This window comes from Parasteatoda tepidariorum, chromosome 8 (genome assembly GCF_982258835.1).
Source record: "Parasteatoda tepidariorum strain Cologne lab strain chromosome 8, Ptep-v5.0, whole genome shotgun sequence".
Classification (NCBI taxonomy): domain Eukaryota; kingdom Metazoa; phylum Arthropoda; class Arachnida; order Araneae; family Theridiidae; genus Parasteatoda; species Parasteatoda tepidariorum.
In genome coordinates this window covers 89,729,124-89,749,402 of record NC_141762.1, presented here as the reverse complement: position 1 = coordinate 89,749,402, position 20,279 = coordinate 89,729,124, and the positions used below count along the sequence as shown (strand labels likewise).

The following is a 20,279-nucleotide window of genomic DNA, read 5'->3' as shown; positions in this document are numbered from 1 at the left end:
TCTGAAGTTCCCTAAAATGTAATAAAACTTGGTTTTAAACTTCCAATTATAAAAATATTGATATTTTCATAAAAAATAAATAACACCGGACCATGCAGGGGAGGAATTTTTTTTTTAAAAACTAAATAAATAAAAACAGAATACCAAAAAACATAACATTTAATTTTTTTCATACGACAGCCTTGAAATTACTATATTTATTATGATACTTATATTATGGTATCTACTTACATAAAACTGATTTTTATGCTCTTTCATTTAAAAAAAAAAAATAATAAGTATTTGAGCATTGTGCGTCATTCATATAATCCTGCCAAAACATATACAGGAAAAAGTATCCTTTTTGAAAACTTAACTTAAATTTTTTTTTTTGCATCTGTTGTCTTTTATATCCCATTGGCACAAGAAAATTACACTGGCATGCAAATTAAAAAAAACAAACAAATAAAACCTTTCTCTAAATTTTCGTATTAAAAAAATAAATACGATCATAGAAGAACAACAAATACTAATTTTGTGAATTTAAAAGTAATCGGTTTGTAAATTCAGAAGTAATTTTTCGTACATAGTAGTAAAGATGCATACCTTCCAACACTGGAGAAATGAAATAACGGAGAATTCACTAGCGAAATTTTTTAGGCTACTAGTTTTTCACATCATGCATAATCATGCAAGTCAAAAAAAATATATATTAAATCTTGATCAGAAAAAGAATTTTTTTAAACCATTATTAGGAGAAGTAATTAAAATTTACAAATATGTCTTACTTTCTTGAGTTTATGATTATAATTATTTACTGATAAAAAATGTATCTGGCTCTCCCTTACAAACAAAATAAACTGTGTTTTTAAGTTCCACTTTTGAAAATTTAATTTCCGGAAACTTTTGATCAATGATTTTTTTAAACGCCTGGACCTTCGATCTCCGGAAACTTCCGGATCACTGTTAGCGAAAAATCCGGATTTTTTCCAGAGCACAATCAGCCCTGCTAATGTTCCACACCTTAGCCTTTTAATTTTGAACCCAATCCAGAAGACAAGGATCTTCTGGATCAAGTATTGGGAGAAATTTGCCTTCGTGGAGGACTTTTTGATGGAACTAGCCCGCATTTGCATCACATGGAGAGAAAAGCCACGAAAAACCTAAGCGGTTAGCCTGACGGAAAGGCGACTCTAACCCATGATCCGTCTACCACTGAGGATATTTTTACTTCAACTATTAACACTCAACATACTGCAGTACTGGCAACAATTGAGGAAAAAGAGAAGTATTTTTGCCAACAGCGTATATTTTATTGAAATTTTTTAAATTATTATTTTTTAACAAATACAGAGAAATTTCAGAACATATGGGCAAACAGGAGATAGTCGTCAAAAACACAGTAGGCTTCATTTATAAACAGGAGACTTGGCAGGTATGCAAATGTTTCAGGGACAGACAAATTATGAAAGGAAACAAGTATTTTTGTAGAATCTATGCCAGAAAATCAAGCAATAAACTTGTAACTTAAACTGATTACTTCATTTGTTATTTGCAATAACTGCATAAAATTTCATAAACCTAACTTAAATATTTATGGAGATAATGACATTCTTATAAAAAAGAAATAAATTTGTCGTAATTTTTTTTTGCTATAACTTTAAAAGTATTTAATAAAATTTAAAAAAAATCTTTGGAGTAAATAAAATTAATGAAATTGTTTTATAAAATTCCTTAAAAACTGCTCAAGATATGACTAATTAAAGTAGTTCTTTTAAACTGCGCATGAGCGGAATAAAGGTAATTTTTTTTTTATTTTTATAATTGAAGAATCAGATTTAAATATCTTAAAAATTTAAAGACTTTCAAACAATTTATGTAGTTGTGTCCTTTTTTTGTTTAAAAAAAAAAAAAAAAAACTAAAAATGATAACGGGTTTTCCAAAAATTTTATATTGTATCATAAAATTTAATAACAAATGATAATACCTTACCATAATCATCCAAACACCAAACTGTGATGCTATAAGTGTGATGCCAAACTGTAATATTATAATAAAAACACGTTTTATTAAAAAAAAAAGTTTTATATTTTAAAATTTTTTATATCTCCATAAATATTTAAATTAGATTTATGTTGCTTGATTTGCATAGGATGTACAAACTTGTTTTCTTTCATAATTTATTGCCGGTCTCGGAAGCCTTTGACATCTTTAAACTTTATTGTCTAAACTTTTTTGTTACAAAAAATCCTCTAAGTATTTCTTGAAATTTTTTTTTTTTTTTTTTAAAAATGTCAAAAACTGAAAGTGCATCTACCATAATTGTAGGGTAGTGTAGATTTTTCCTACTTAATTGTTTTATTAATGTTTATTATACGTAAAAAAAAAAACCTTTTACAACTATCAAATTATTAATTGTGAAACTCTTCCATTAATTGTAAAAAAAAGATTTTTAAAATTAACTTACACAGTTTCTGTTGATCCAGCAGCTGGTTTCTGTGGCAATTCGAATCCAGCAATATTCAACATGTCCCTAACGAGTGGACCCTATGATTTAATATTGAAAAAATAAATATTAGTGACTAGATATAGATAAAAAGTAAGGAAAATTGTGTTAACACACTTTGATTAAAAACAAACAGTACCAAAAATTAAAAACAAAATTAGATAATTATAAATACTATTTTTTATTACATTATACAAATTATAATTTAAGCAAATTCTGTTTTCTATACAAAACATTAACATAAAATTTTCTTAATATTAACTGAAATAAATTAAAATTTATATTTTGTAAGTAAGATTCAATAACATTTAAAATTTAGTAACACTGCATAGAATTAGATACTAAGAGTTCTGGGAAAGATTTTGATAAGCCATGTTTCCAAATTGTTCAACGCGAAAACACCTATTTAGGCGATTTGCTGTAGTCAAGTGGAAATTCATTAAACTTGTGAAGTGCTTATCTGGCACAGATACAGGGTTCCTACTCTTTTAACAAAGCAAAAATAGACTTTTAAGGACTTTTTTTGAAAAAATGAAGGCCTTTTTTGAAAAATGAAGTACTTTAAAAATAGTATGATTGTTTATCATCGAATATACATATGGGTGATTCTCACGAAACATGACAATTCGGACCAAAAAATTTCCTCAAATTTGAAGTCTTCAAAATAATCTAAAAATTTTTTTGTATACTTCTTTAGCTACATTTATTAATATCTTATAGACAGCAGTGTAGTTTATTGACATTTGCTCGAGAAAAAAAATAAAATAGAAATTCACCAAATCTTGAATGCCTGGAAAATGACATATTACTTTAGAAGTTTAAAAAACAGTCATTTTAAGTTAATAGTAAGTAACTCAACTTAAGCCTTTATGTTAGATGGACCATAAATTGCTTAAATTAATTCTTTTTATCCACTGTAGAAAGAAACAAAAAAATTTTTGCTGATATGTACAGAACAAAATAGTTTACAATAATCAATCATTAAATAAATAACTTTGATTGCATCCAAGCATATTACAATCATATATAAACTTGGTATTAGGTTAATATTTGCTTTCCCTCTTAACAGTATTAGCAGTTAAAAAGAATTTCTGGTAACACTTCAATGTCCTGGCATTCATAAGCCAGGAAAATGACAAATTCGCTATTTTATAGCACATAACTTTAATTTAATATTCTGGCCAAAGACGTTTATATTCTGCAGAAAATAACAGTATTTCTTAAAATAACTCAGATAAATCTATGTAGTTTTTGTTATTAATTATTTTAAGAAGTCAGGAAAATGACAGCATAAAAACCTACTCTCCTTGAAAAAATTTTTGAAATAGATTTTGAGCCAGAAAATTGGTTCCTTATTCATGCAACAAGACATGTTCAGATAGGAGGGTATCTAATCAATCTATTAACATAAGATATTGATTCCTGGCGCTATCTATTTTTGTTATAAATCATTAAATAAAAGTAGCCAGGAAAATGACAGATTTTCATGGGACAAAAAAACTGAACGAAGTTTTAGTAAACAATACCCTCTGCGTTTATTCCAGAAATGCTTACATAGGATAAGATTAAAAAAATTACATTTTGAAAAATGTATGAGAAGTTTTGAAGCTAGTTATTATTGGAAATATTGTTTGGGACATGCCAGGAAAATGACATTTTGATATTCAATTAAATTTTTTAAGTATACAAAACAGTCAATGCTAGTGCAAAGTCATTTTAAAATACTAACAGCAATGCTATTTATTAATTTTTTTTTTTAAAAAAAAGTTCTTTTAGTATTAGATTTTGGAGCAAGGAAGAGTGAATCTCACGTTTCGTGAGAATCACCCATATACCACCAGTGACAGTGACAATAATTTACCTTTCTTAAGAAAGAAAATAAATAAATAAAAAGAAACAACAATCTTATTATAATGTAAATACTGATATATAATTGTATTAACAGAGCTGGCCAAAGCAGGATCAGGCAAGTTTTACAATCCCAGGTCGGGACTTTTTAAAAAGTATTTTCAGATAGTTAAGGGTTAACATTATCTATGAAACTAATTCCATTTTTAATGATTATTCTGTATTCCATTTTTAATGATTTAATTGAATAGTAAAATTAAGATTTGCAATAACGCTACTATCCCTTTCTTTTAGAATGCTTCACTCTCCTCAGAGTATCATTCTAGGCAAAAGGCAGAATATTTAATGAAAGGACATGCTTTCTTTCCCATGCCTATACCCCCCCCCTCACACACATCCCGTCATGTCTCTCTGACATGCTCTGCCTTGATGCATGGCCTCATTCTAGGTTATAAAAGAACAACTTTTTGCTTTAAAAAATTTAACTGAAAAATTATTCCTATCAACTATAGTGATGTTGAAAAATTAAGTACTTTTAAAAACCTTGCACTAAAATTAAGTACTTTTAAGGGCCCATATTTTTTTTAAAAAAAATTAAGCAGTTTTTAAGGATTGTGGGGGCCCTGAGATATGATTTGATTAAAAATAATTTTTCTTCTAATAGTTTTACCGTGTCACATATTTAGAATCATATTCTTCCTTTTTTCATATCCTTTTATTCAATATTTAAGACAGATTCATTTTTTACCAATATTATAAAATTTCATATTATCACTATTGATGCATGGGAACCACTCTAAAACAATATCAAGACTGAACTTACATTTTAACCAATTAACACAGTCTAGCGTTATTTAGCGGAATTTTTCAGAAATTCATAGCTCACATAATTTGCATGAGAATTTCCCACACATTATATCAATCATTTTTTCTAAAGAAAGGAAATTTTTTTTTATCATTCCTTGTTTTACTTGCTTATTTTTTACAGCAAACAAGACAAAAATAACAGTTAACATCATAGATTGTTTTGTTCTAAAATAAACCTTATATTAACTCTGCACAGTACCTCAAAAGGTTGAGGAAAAAATGCTAATTTCTATAGATTCAACAATACAAATTTTGCTTACACAAGCAAATGCTGAAGTTAAGTCTAATTTTTTTTTAATCATTTTTCAATAATTATGAAAAAAGGGTTCCCACTCAATTTCAGAAATAAATAAAAATTCCCTGACTTTTCCAGGTAAACCAGTTAAATTTCAATGAAAATTGAGACCATATTTTCATCACAAAATTTTGATTCTTTTATTTATAATGTTAAATATTTGATTTTCTGTGTAAAAAAATATTAAATGAGAAAGGGAACATTTCAGTTTGAAAAAAAAAGTGAAATTTTTGAATAATAATTGAAATAGATGTTAGAATTATTCAACTTGAATCTCAATAATTGATAACTGTTACTGAAAGTTTTGAGACCGGTTATTTTCCAGGTATAATATAGGAATATTCCAGGTTTTTGTAAAAAAATTGCGACTTTCCCTGATTATTCCTTGGAGTTAAAATAAAATTCCATGACAATTCCAGGTTTTCCCTGACCCATAGGAACCCTGTGAAAATTTAGAATGCTTTCATAAGAAGTAAAATTTTTCATTTGACAGAAATTATCTTCAAATTTCTTTAAAGAAAAGGGGAATTTCCTTTTATGGATGACTTAATTTACATAACAAATTAGAAAGAAAACATTAATTGGAGAACGGAATTCAGTCCACTGATCTTTTCTCAAGACAGATTTCAGACCTCAGGACTGAAGGGTGGCACACATGCTGATTTTCCTTTCTTTTTTTTTTAAAAAAAATAAAGAACACTAGGCATTGAAACTAGTAAACTAGAAAGAATTACTTTGTATATAAAAAAAAAGGATGAATCAGGAACTTACTTTTACATTTAAATCTAAAGTGGATTTTGAGTGTAAGCTGAAATATAGAATAAAAGTTCAATTAGATACTGAGCAAACTCATTAATTTTAGATACAAATGCAAAAAGAAAAATCAGAAAAAGCAAAACATTTTACCTGGGAGAAATGTTGACTTCAAGCAACCATGGCTGCAATTCTTTATCCAACATAATATCAAATCCAAATAATTCAAAACAATTATAAGGGCGCCTTGCATGCAGTTTCATCAAGCGCCGTATGGGACCTTCAGCACTGGTTAAAAAAACATTAATTATAAACAAAATTGAACCTTTTAGAATTAAAATATCTAATGGATCCGGAACTCACCCGATCACAGTTTTGATTATCATATCAACAATTGTGGCTTTAATTTTATCAACATCAATACCACTGTCAGACATGTAACTCCAAAAAGACTTTAATGACCTGAAAACAATACAAATAAAATAAATAATTCGTTATAAATAAACATTTTACACATTTTTATGAATTCATCGCTACAGATTTCCCCATAGTATTCTTTAATACGTGTGTGTCCTTGGAAGAATGGTCTGCATACCTGCCAGCATTGGAGATTTTTTATTGGTAATTTTTTAGACTACCAGTAAAGTTTTGATACGTCATGGATAATCCAGTAAGTCAAAAAGAGAGATTCAAAATCGGAAATAATATAAGCACTTACATTTAGCGAAGTAAAAAACATGTATATTATTCTGAATCTAAAGAAGATTCTTTAAACTATTATTTATTATTACTTTATTTTATAACTGTCGTCGAACAGCCAACCCAATTTTGGGTTTACGACTACCAATGCCCAACTCTGTAGCCCCGCAATTTTGAACCCGATCTAGAACAGTAACAAAAATCCTGGAACAAGTACTGGGAAAAATTTACCTTCCCGGAGGAATTTTTGATGGAATTAATCCACATTTGAGTTAAAAGGAGAGGAAAATCACGAAAAGCTCCAACAATAGTGGGATTCAAACCTAAGACCCGTCTACCACCGAGGACATTCTGCATCAGTACAGTAATCGGTGCAAGCTGGATTCGGAATTCATATGGACCAGTCATCCTTGGGACTCAAACTCGGTTCGCTTCATTAGAAGCAAACGCTCTACCCCCCTGAGCTATCACAGCTTGACTTAAAACTATCAACACTCAACATACTGCAGTACTGGCGATAGTGCCAGTTATAAAGGAATAAGAGAAGTATTTTCGTAATCAGTAAATACTTTAACAAAAAAAATAAATTAATTTTTAAAAATTTTCTTCAACAATCACGAGAAATTAGAGAATTACAGGTAGACAGGAGATATTCATAAAATACAGGAGTCTTCGTTAAAAAAGTGGGTCTGACAGTCAAATGATGAATGTCAATATCTGGATGGGCATTGGGAAAAAACGTTTTAATACAACATTATAAGGCATCTCTAAGTTTGAAGAGAATAATCACTTAATGATCCACTCGATTTCATAATAAATCCAAGTGATTTGTCAATCACTTTTTTTTTAGCAGATATTGCTCAAGGTTTCCATATGGTTCTTATGATCAATGTTTCAAATTATGTATTTGAGTAATAATTTTTTGACCAACTTGATGAGCAATTATTTTCCAGTGAATTAGTGTGGTTTTGTTGATTGTTTCTTTCGCAGCCATTAATAAAGGATTTTCACACTGTTTTTAAAATCTCAATGTTTTAGTACAATGTCATTTCGTCGGAAAGATTAGAGTCCAAATTGCAAGTTTTCAATGGTTATTGCTAAAAATTTTTAGATGGCTTTCAAAATCTTTACTTTTTACTGCTAGATTGGAATTTCAAATCATGCATTTGAAGAACCACTTTATAATGCGCTTGTTTTACAATGATTTTATTGTAAACAAGATTTTCTTTATTGCATCGTCAACAAGCATTACTTTGGATTTACACATGATTTTTATAATAAAATTTTTTTTTAATAATCTTTCTCTATTGGTGACCCTTGACGTTGATATTGGTGACAATCTTCAGTGTTTTAAAACAGAGTGTACGAATTTTTTAAGAATAAAAATAGTTTTTTTGCGCTTCAGTGAAATACCACCGTAAACATAAAATTCCGGATTTTGTGTCTGTGATGCCAATTTTGTTTATCATAAAATAGTTGAGATAAGATAAAAATGATAGAAAAATTGGTCAAATATCAACAAAGTCAAACACAATTATATATTAAAAAAAAAAAGAGTAAACATTTGAAGGAAAAAAAAAACTACAGCTACAATTAGAAATTTTGAGAGGTCTATAGTTATATTGAAGGATTGGAAAATCATCATCGCAGTCTTGAAAGAAAGAAAGTATGATTGCCTTGATGGGCAAAAGTGAGAGAATATTTTATGTGATGCCAAAGCAAAAAATATTATTTTTTGTTATGTTAAAGCAAAATGAATGCTTTCTGTTATGTTGAATATAACAAATAACTATATGTCAATGTGTTTAGTTATTAATTTGAATTCTTTAAGTCTTTCAATCTGCTACTGAAGAGTTAATTTTTTTTAAACAATATTTTTATAAGCTTATGATAGAATAACAGACATTCGATATTTTTTTCAAGATTTAATACTATACAGACTTAAGTTTTTCAAGTAGAAATGATAGCAGAAACAGCAGTTGGAGAAAACATTTTTTAACCCTAAATTTTTTTTTTAGTAAATCAAGAACATTTAGTTTTAAATTTTATGCAGGTGTCCAGAAATTTAAACATTAAAACTATATCTAATACTCTTTTGGAAAAAATTATAAACATAAATTTCTGCATAAAGCAGAAAATATATTCTAAAGCGATAACTTAAGTGACTTACCACTTATGACCTTGACAAAGATTAACATCGTCATTGGACGTATAAGCAGAGCTCTTTTTGTTGATGCTGTAGTTTGTGAGATGAATGAATCTGTTAGCAAATGATTTATCAGACAATGAGTACCTAAAACAAAAACTTTCTTTTACTTACGTTTATAATTATACATTAAAGGAACAAAATAAAAGTAAAGCTAAACCACAAGGGAGATGCAGGCCACTGTATTTCTTCACTAATAAAAAAATAAATAAACCAAACACATAAGAAGCTAAATTTATTACTACAGATCAGAGTTTACATTTTAGAAGTTTTGGTAATATCAGTGTTCCCTCTAAGTGGTTTGAAAAGGACAGGCTGTCTCGCCTGCGAATTGTTCCCATAAATGTGCCCCCCCCCCCCGAGTCATTTTTGTAACAATAAGCCGCAATGCCTTAAAAACACAGCTTTATTTCATTTCTTTGAGAAAAGGTTATTTTGATAATGAGTGTGAAATATTTTACGAAATATACACAAAAAATAGTATATGTGTCATTGGAAAATTGAAGATCAAAATCAGTTATTACATGGCGGTGAAAGAGTAACCTTTCAATACTCAAAATTCTCTTTTATGTGAGGAAAAGCCTGCCTTTTTGTATTTCCAGGGAAGAAAACTCTAGCACTAGGCAATATTTGAAGCAGTTTTTAGATCATAGTCAAAATGTTTTTCTAGAATTTTTGTTCATAACTTTTCTTTCATATTTCTTTATTTACTAAACAAAGGTTTTTACTTTTATACGGACCACAAAGCGAGCATTCCTACTCTTAGTGAAATCGATATTAAAATGGTTAAGAGCTCTTTCACAAGCTTTTAACAAAAACATAAGCTGAAAACTACATTTAAAAATTGCTCTTTTTTAATTCAGCATATCATCAAAATACCTTTCACAGTAAAATTTGATGGCATTCCAGCTGTAGAAAAAATAATTTCTTCTAACACACATAACTTGTAACAGAATTTGAAATTTCCAAAAATTTTTTTTTCTGAAATTTATATACTCCATTGTGATAATTAGGTAACTTACTTCTCAGATGCAAATCGAACAAGACCATCTTCAAAAAGATAAATTCTTAAAGGATTAAAGCTGGGAACCAAGACATAAAGACGCAAATCAAACTTGCTACCATTAATCAAATATGGATCACTGACATACCTAAAATGATAAATAAATAAATAAACACCAATAACACCATATAATTTTTAAATATCTATCTAAGATTTACCTCTGAACAACAGCAGGACGTGTTTTAGGCACTTGAGACCATTTATGTATCAGTTTAACTCCGGTACCACGAGCTGAAGCACACTGTCAATTGAATAAAAAAGAATTCAGTAAAATAAAAACATAAATTTTAATACATCTCAGAATCAATAAGATTAAGTATTTTAACAATTGTTGGAAACTACTTCAAAAGTTTAAATTTTTGGAAATTAATCATTTAAATTTTTTTACATTTATATTATGCGAGTACTTCCACATAAATAACAATGTAAACAAAACAATATGTGTTTCATAAAAGTGAACATTTAAAGTAGGTGTCAAGAATAAGTGCAATTTTATTTATGATATGTGTTAATTTCTAAAAAGTTTCATGTAGCACTAAGCAACGAAATACCTCTATTTACATTTTACTGTAATATCTACTTATTTGACATGCTTAAAAACATGCAAACTCTATTAACATATAAAAAGAACGTAAAAGCCATTAGCATATGATATAGTTCTAATAAATTGGATTTACTTTTTACGAAAATTATTCTTCAAATTCCTAGACCCAGAAGCTTAAAAATAAATGTACTTCAAAAGGCAAACACCAACTATTTGCCAGAGATGGTCATTAAAAAATAAATGAATACAGTCAAACCCCGCTATAGTGAACCTTAATGGGACTGAAATTTCGGTTCACTATAACTGGGAATTCACTATATCCGTTACGCAGGCAATTTCACTAATGGTTCCCAAACTCCTCCCTTTTATTACATTATATTCATATAAATGACAGAAAAATATTATATAGTAGCAAAAAATGTTTTATTTTTATCACTCTTCGTCTTGCGTACAAATAAAAATTTGTAATCTTTAGCTGACGAGCAATCCTCAACATCAGATATGGAAACACTTCCCGCCTCTCAGATAATTTTTCCTGAATTTCTGTTATTCCGTCTTTTAAACCTGCCATTCGAGCAATAAAAGTAGTTTCTATAGATGGTTTTAAAAATCGGTATATGTATTTATTTTGAAGTAGAAATTTCAAAATTATTACGAAGAAAATGGGGGGAAATCAGTCGAAAACAGAAAAAAGTTCATTATATCCAACTTCCTCAATTTTTTGGTTCACTATATCCACTAAAAATAACATTATACGTGTATAGCAAGGCACGGGACCGAGCATTTCGTTCACTATATCCGGGAGTTCACTATAGCGGGGTTTGACTGTATTTAAACGAACAATATTTGTTTTAATACAAATTTATATATACTGGTTTTTTAATCCAACATCGATCTGGATCTTCTTCCCATGTCTTTTTCAAAACTTTCATGTCGGCCGGAAGGACATAAGTATCTGGAAAAAATCCAAACACTTCTTTACCATACTTCTTTTGCATTCTTTTAATATTATTCCACAGTTTATCTTTTCGTCCAAGATGAAAACTGCCAGGATAATGATTAACCTAAAAATATAAATTCATGGTATAGTAAAAGGATATAAACTAGAATTCTATATGCTCTTAATAACCTTCATTTTGACCAAAAGAAATTTTATCTTAAAATCTGTTGATAACCAATACAGGCTTTAAAGTGAGAATTATACCTCAAAGTACTAGCAGCTCTTTTCTGACAACAGAATAACAAGAGTTGAAATTCGTTTATAAAACCAGGGAGAGTAGCCAAATCTTTCAAAAATAAATAAGCACCTTTTAAGCACTAAAAAATATTTTAAAGCACTATACACATCAACATAATGAAAGATAATTTTTTAAGAATTCATACGATCGTGATAAAATGATTAGTTTCTGACATAAAAAACTCTTTTCTTATTATATTAGCCAAAACAAAAAGATCGAGAGATTTTCCGTTCGATTTCAGAGGGTGGAAAATGGAAGCCTGATTGAGAATATCTATCTTGCAAAATGCAGCAGAGTTGCACAAGAGAGTGCAAGAATCTCACCGAATCCAGCCCAGCAGATGCGGATCTGCAAGTTTTCCATCAAACTGGTTAAATGATTGTCTCTTTCATATGCTAAGTACTGACGGAAACCGAAATCCATTGTGTCTGAATGAAGTGTGAAAACTGCGAATAGAACAATGTGAAAAAAAAAAACACTTTTCCATAATATGTGTAAAAAATAGACATGGTAAAAAAAAATCTCATTTTTAAAAAGAGAAAATTAAACAATTTTAAAAACACCAAATAAAAAAAGCACCTTCAAGGGCTTTAAAAAAAATAAAATAGGCACCTTTGAAAAACACTACACACCAGGAAAATACAGATCACATAATGAATTTTTCCAAAAAAATATTTTCTACCAGAAAAATAGATGTTTTGTTAAAACAACCATAGGATGTCATTTAAATAACTTTCTTCGTAAAATTTCCATCTCAATTGATGCTTTTTTAATGTTTTTTCTCTCTCTTTAAGATAAAAAAAAAAAAAAAACTAGAATTATTTGAAAAAAACTAAAAAACTAGAATTATAAATAATTGATTGACACATTTTCTAGAAACAAATTTTTTGTAAAAGAAATTTAATCTGTTGTAAAGGGTCGGTAACCTGATGTAGGGGAGAAAAAAGAATGAATTTATACATAGTTGAATAGGAAAATTTAAAAAAGGTAAATAATTTAACCATCTTTTAAAATAGACTTTACTTACTTTTTGAAAACTTTTTATTCTTCGAAATGTCAGGCATTTAAGATGTTTTCCCCATGTACCCAGCCAATCCTCAGTTGTTTCAACTAGAAAATAGAACATTCTTTCACATTTATTGTCACAACTATGGTTGTTATTACCACATTATAAAAAAATCTCTAGCGACATTTTCACATTAAAAAAATTTTTCCAGCTGAAAAATTTTCAAAACAATATTTACAATGAAATTTTTTAAACAAAACTTCTTTGGACAAATTTTTACTAATATAATACACAAAAATAAAATTACAATAAAATATTTAAAATAAATAATATTTTGCTCTAAGCAAGTTTTCTGCAATACAGATATTACACCACAATTGTTACAAGTTAAGGCAATGCATTTATCAATCGGTATATCAGATTATCTTAAGCTAGTTGTAATGAAACTCACACTAGTATACTCTCCTATTAAAACTGGCAGAGACAATAAGGCACACTCAACTTTAGTTTCAGTAGAGTTAACTTGATGAGAATGATTTTAATAACAATGGAATATAATTTAGAGTCACAGTTATTACTACCATTCACGGAAATAGTAAAAGGGCTACTGTCTTAGTGCTTCTACCATGTTTTCTTCTTTCTTTGGGACAGTTTTAGGCACAATTGGCAGTCTTTCTTTTTTCACACTATCTTTTGGTGATTTTTTTTATCCAGAAAAATATTCCACAATAACTGCCCAGCATAATCGGCACAATTGATTGGCAAACAATGTTTGATAATAAATGCTGTAAATAGGACTGGGCTATAAAGCGATGCATCGCAAAATATAGATTTAATGCATATAGCGGCAAGCCGATATAATGACTTGTCTCAGGCGATGCATCAGAAATCTGATTAAACCGCCGGTAGTAACTTTCGTTTTAGGCGATGCATCAGAAATCTGATTTAAGACATAGGAATAAGACAACGCTTGTGGTTTAACATGTGAGGATCCTTGCCTACGCTAACGTTGTCACTGCACTGACGAAGAAGTGTTATGGTTTCGTCTAACTGCGGAGATGTTGATATCGTCTAGCTACGAAGACACTGTTAGTTTCGTGATGCAGAATGACGAAGAGTGAATTGAATCAGAGCTCCCGGTTTCGTGAGAGGATCAGCATTGAAATAGAATGCTATGCATAGTTGTGCCATTTTGATCTTTGGGATTTTACTTTACTTGAAGATTATTTTCAGCTGGACTTACATTATTTTGTGATTGCTGTGCACTTTATTTCGTCGGGATTTAACGTTTCTAGTAAATTATTTTCAGTGAGACTTTTGCTAAGTAGAGATGGTTTCGTTGTTCATTTTTTTGCCTGTCGGGATTTAACGATTCTTGTCAATTATTTTTAGTAGACCTGCTGTTACTTTGCGATCATTGTTATCTTAAATTTTCGTTCTGAATTCAATCTATTAATGAAAAGAAAATATTAATTAAAAAAAAAAGAATCTTCATTTTTTTAAAAAAAAAATTTTTCTGTTATTTTAAGCGATACAATTTAATAAGGGTATTTTGCATTTAACTTTGTTATAAAAAGTTAGTTTTATTATTTTTAAGCCAATAAATCTTCAGGCGTTTTTAATTATAAAAAAAAATTTGGCTATTAGTTAATAAAAATATATTTTTTAATTGAAAAAATATTTAAGCAATGTTTTGTCGTTTTTTAATCATTTAACAATAGTTATAAATATATATTTTTTAAAATTTTTTCAATGCTTGTTTGTTTCATAGTTTATTAGACAGTCAATATCATTTAAAAACAAATACATTCTTAGTAGATTTTATTTTCAAAAAGAAAATTATAAATAAATAAAAAGTTTCAATTAATTTTTACATTCATTAAGTATAGAATTTGACCATTAGTTAATACAACTTTATTATTTTAAATAAATTAATAAAAGAATGTCTAACAATGTTTCAAAAGAAAGTTTTTTTTCAACGAATAATTTGAAAATGTTTTACTGAAGCAAACATTGCTGTACTTTATTTCTTTTCGTTTTTTTTTCTTCCTTCTTTCTTTTAACTTTTAATACGTGTATGTAAAATATTTTGTTAAAGTTTCATTACTATTTTTAAACCAATAAATCTTAAGACAATTTTTTAAAAAAAAGCACCTTTTAAGCACTCAAATATTTTTAAGCACTATATACATTAACAAAATGTAAAATAATTTTCAAAGACTTTACATGATCATGATAAAATAATCAATTTCTGACAAAGAACTCTGTTAGAATATGTTAGCCATAATAAAAATATCAAGAGGCTTTTCGATTTAATATCAGACAGCGAAAAATGAAGCCTGAAATTGAGAATATCTTGCAAAATGCAGCAGAGTTACACGTGAGAGTGGAAGAATCTTACTGAACCCGTTCAGTAGACGCACATGTGGACTCGCAAGTATTTCATCAAACATGTGAAGTGAATGGCACTTTCATACGATATGGATCGACAGTATTACGTGGCGAAAATCGACATGGTCAAGAAAAAAAATCTCTTTAAAACTTAGATGGTAATAAGTTTCTTCAACATTGTTAACACAGAACACAGATTTGGACAATTTGATAGGTACCTCAGACGATCTACTCTTTTGATGCAAGCTAAAGTATTAGTGCAACTGCGCGGGATTTAGCAGCACAATAAAAGCAGAAAAATCGGAAGATGATTAAAAAACTGGTAACTGGAATAGTTGGTGGCTATGTAATATCCTTCTGCAAGATGCTTTCAATAACAACAAAGATTTATGTTACTAATTTACGTTGACAAAAACTCTGTGTTTACAAAAACAAATAATCAATGTAATTTTTTATTGAATACATAATTTTCTTTTAATTCTAATATTATGGACAATATTCTCGCATTTTGTTGGAGGGGGGAGGGAGAGAATACACTAATTATTTCTTTTATCACATTTTACAAATCATCCTCACATTAAAATAAACAAATATCATGAAATCAGTTGCAGTAATTACCGGACAACAGAATCATGCAACTTGTCAGAGAGGGGTTACTTAAATTAATGTTTCACCATTTGATTGCTTTAATAAATAATATGGTATTAAAAATATCTGGTTTTAAAAACAATGTAGAAATCAAAAGCAATAACTACAAAAAAAAATTTGACTGAACCATTGCCTTAAAAGGAGAGGAACAAATGTGCAATTCGAACTTCCCAATCACCTAAAAAATATATCGGGATTTCTAAAAGTCACATGAAAATCATGTCAATAACTGCTGAAAATACAATCAAAATGAAGTTATGATATTGGCATAAATTGAGTGCTGTAAAAGGTGATTAGTTAAATGCGCAATTCAAATTTTACTTATAAATTTCTGCAGAAAGCAAACCAAAATTATTTACTTCCCAAAAGAAAAATCTTTCTGCAAGAACTCTTAAGTTCTGCGACAAAGTCGCAATGATTTTGACACGGGGCATGTCATCATGAATAAAAATAAGTGCTCATTAGTAACCAAATACATTTTACTCAAATGGCACTATAACTGTAAAAATCATACATGTGTATATGCAAGCATATATAAGTTAAAAATACTAAAAAAACACATGCCTGAAATACAGAAGTAGATTTAAAAGAAATGCCAAATTTAGAGGATACCGAAGCTTGCACAGATTGGAGGATTCTTGATTTTTATGTGTCGGCAATAAGCACCCTTTCTTGGTAAGACTGTCAGTATTTGGCAGAAAATATAACACAGCCAAACACTGACAGTCTTAACGAAGAATGGCACTCCTCAGTATTCAAATCTTTTATCAGTTTTAAAATCCATTGTATATGTTCTTCCCCATCTTGCTAGAAATCAACTATGCAAATGTTCGCATTTCATAAAACAAATAATTTTTTATTAGATCACCAAAGAGAACAATGATTACTTTTTTCAAAATTATTTCTACGACATGTAATACAACAGTCCAAAATAAAGACGGCTAAAACTATTAATAAAACTAAAAAATATACTAAACCTGAAAATATATAAATCTGAGAGAATTTAATCAATTTAAGTTTTGGAACATTTTAGAACTTGAAATAATTGAATTCTGTTTCAATATAGGGTGGGACGGTGTAAATATAGAGTTTGACAATTATTTATACAGTAGGGAACCGATTATCCGGAACGATCGGGATCATCGCTATTCCGGATAACTGATTTTTCCGGTTTTCTGAATTGCTACAAAAAGACGTTTTTTTATTGTTAAACCCAACTAAAAAACCCTCAAATATTAGGAAATAATCTTAAAAAGAAGAAAAAACGATGAAGTAATACAGTAATGATTATTTCTAAAATGATGGTATGGTAAACATCTTTCAAAAAAGAAAGAAAAATCCTAAAATGTTATGAGATTTTATTTTTTTTTTTTTAAAATTGCGGGAAAATTTACCGAGTTTCGTTCCGGTTTTCTGATTTCCGGATAACGGGTTCTGTACTGTATAAACAAAACATCTTATTTAAAATAGACAAAATTTATTAGTTGTAGTGGTGTGATCGTCAAAACCATCTAGTGCACCTCTTCAAGCTGTTTACGAATTTAAAACACATTTTTCTTATTAAAAAATAAATAAATTATTACTTACAAATTAATTAGAATTGTGTATTTTGGTAAAATTTATAGTTATAATAAAAAAAATTAATACAAAATAGAAACACATTACAATATACAAATTAATTTTCCATTAAATTAAATTTATAAAAGGCACAATAAAATTGAATAAACAGGAAGATCAAAGATGAACAGATAGCACCAGGTAGTAAAAATTTTTTTTTTCCTTAAGTAAATTAAAATTTCAATTTTACTCACTATCCACTAATTGAAATCCACATTTCAGAACAGTTTCACGAATTAAGACCGGCGTGATAGTAGAAAGCTTCCACTTCATCACTGTTAGGACGTCTTCCGGTAGTTTTTCAACTGTAAAAGCAAAATATATTTAAAATACAAAAATCTAAATTTCATTACAGCTGAGTGTAAGAAAAATGAATTAGTTATACAAGGTGTTACAAAACAGTAAGAAGTATTTATTATACCTTGACAAAACAAACACCACTCAGGATGCAAAGCAAAAAAGGAAGCTTCCTTTTATGGAGTGACTGAAATGTTACTTCTTGGAAAACTTATCACTCAGCTGCATTTCAAAATAAAAATTGTTCTGCATGGGCTTTGGTTGTTCTATGATATAAACTGCTTTTTGAGTACTTTCGGCTAGGGTTTGACACAGTATATGATTCACAAATATGTTAAACAAATAAATTTTTAACAAAATGGCTTAGTCTATAAATGGAAATCACACTTAGATGTTTAAAATTCACCTAAGAAATATCATGCATGATTGGCATGGCTTTTTTCAATTTCTTTTAGTTCTTGGTATTCAATCTCATTATCTTATGCCCTAATTCTTTCCCTAAAAAGGAATAGCCATTAACTAGACTTAGATAATAAAAAAAAAAATTCAACAAAAAATAAGCACCCTTTAAGCAATCAAAAAAAATTTTAAGCAGAACAAAAATATTAGGATATGCACGCTAATAAATTTTTTAGTTGTTGAAAGTACTTTATACATACCAGGGGTCTGTCCAGACATTTTGTGAAAGGTCCTGTTTTTATAAAATTGTGAAAAGTTACTCGTAATTTGTGAATATAAAATAAACGTTAAGTCACATTCTTTCAACCAAGGTCCTGCTTCTATGAATTTCTGCAAATAGGGTTCGGTTATTGCAAAAAACTTTTTTTAAGGAGTTTTGAAATTGTAAATAGATACAAGATTATGCTCAGCACTGTAAAATTCTAATAAAAAAAAATTCGATTAAAAAAAAAAAAAAAAAAACAGCAATTGTTGCTTCTAAATTAGAGGCGCAACACACAAATATTTGGTATTTAGCCTATATTGCTGAACGAAGAATATTTATTTCGGACAAATAATGGAATAGTCTGCCGAATACAAAACTTAATTTGTTTACATCCATCTTTCTTGTTTTCCCCGCTGGGCAGTGTTTATACGATTAATAAAACAATAATGAAGATAATCAAATTTGTGTAGGGTCCGTTTTTATGAATAGATATGTTGTGAAGGGTTCGTTAACGGACCCAATTTCTTCTAAACAGACCCCTGCATACATTAACAAAATGCAAAATAATTTTCTAAGTTTAACATGTCCATGATAAAATATCTAGTTTCTGACAAATTCCTTTCATTATTATATTCTTCTTCTTGGCACTACAACCATTTACCGTCCAAGGCCACCTCAGTTTACAGTAATGAAACTTTAAAGAAAAACAGCCTAATGCAGTCATGTCAAAGATACGGCCCGCGATATGTCACAGAAAGAAGAATCAAGTTTTTTTTGAGCTTTTAGACTTCACTCGATTCCTCTACAGAAGTTTTAAAATGTGCACACTACATTTAAAAGTAATTTCAAGGGCAGCGCGTGCCTAGACAAGCGAGAGAGATAGACAGTAACGACATTTCTTAGCAACAGGCGAAATCTTTGACTGGAATATACTTAGCAGCACAACTACGGATGGCGCTCCTGCACATGGCTGGCAATCATTCGGGCATTGTAACTAAATTAAAACAGAAAACATCAGGGAATTTTGTGGGATTTCCCTGTATAATTCATCAGGAATCATTGGCATCCAAGCATTTAAAAATGGACCATGCCATGCTACTCATAATTAAAATAGTAAATTTTATAAGGAGCAGAGGACTAAATCACCGACAGTTAAGACAGTTTTTACAAGATTTGGGCGAAAATTTTTTTGATGTCCCTTATTTCCCTGAAGTTCGTTGGCTCAGTCGAGGAGTAGTTTTAGAAAGATTTTTTGCATTACGTGACCCTATTCAAGCTTTTGTGTAAGAAAAAGGCAACCCAATTGATTATGACAATGATTGGTGGATAGATTGTGTCTTTTTGGTAGATATGAATCAACACTTGACTGATCTGAATGCAAAGTTACAGGGTAAAAATCTGATTGTCACTCAAATGTATTCAAGCCTTTGAAACTAAGTCCCTCATTTAAAATCATTTGGCACAGTGAACCAAAAAAAATTGGATCAGTATTCTCAACTTCTGCAAAATCTGATCACGGAATTCCCAATTTTCAACAATCCATTCAATTTTGAAGCTTCACAGGCACCAGTTCATTTGCAAATGGAGTTGATAAATCTTCAATCGAACAGTATTTTGAAAGAAAAATTTAAAGAGGTTAACGTTCTTACATTTCATA

The 20,279-nt window shown here is 29.1% G+C and overlaps 1 protein-coding gene across 4 annotated transcripts in view; it reads right to left on the bottom strand.

Moving 5' to 3' along the window:
- LOC107454048 (tubulin monoglutamylase TTLL4) overlaps nt 1–20,279 on the bottom strand; it is a 37,090-nt gene that overhangs the window by 8,463 nt on the left and 8,348 nt on the right. For all 4 annotated transcript variants that reach the window (XM_043044049.2, XM_043044047.3, XM_043044050.3 and 1 more), the window contains 10 exons: nt 17,856–17,966; nt 13,027–13,109; nt 11,634–11,825; nt 10,376–10,458; nt 10,177–10,305; nt 9,119–9,241; nt 6,613–6,711; nt 6,403–6,537; nt 6,268–6,304; nt 2,448–2,527 (listed from right to left, as the gene is read on the bottom strand). In XM_043044049.2, the coding sequence (XP_042899983.1) occupies nt 2,448–2,527; nt 6,268–6,304; nt 6,403–6,537; nt 6,613–6,711; nt 9,119–9,241; nt 10,177–10,305; nt 10,376–10,458; nt 11,634–11,825; nt 13,027–13,109; nt 17,856–17,966 (1,072 nt within the window). The remainder of the gene's footprint in view (nt 1–2,447; nt 2,528–6,267; nt 6,305–6,402; nt 6,538–6,612; nt 6,712–9,118; nt 9,242–10,176; nt 10,306–10,375; nt 10,459–11,633; nt 11,826–13,026; nt 13,110–17,855; nt 17,967–20,279) is intronic.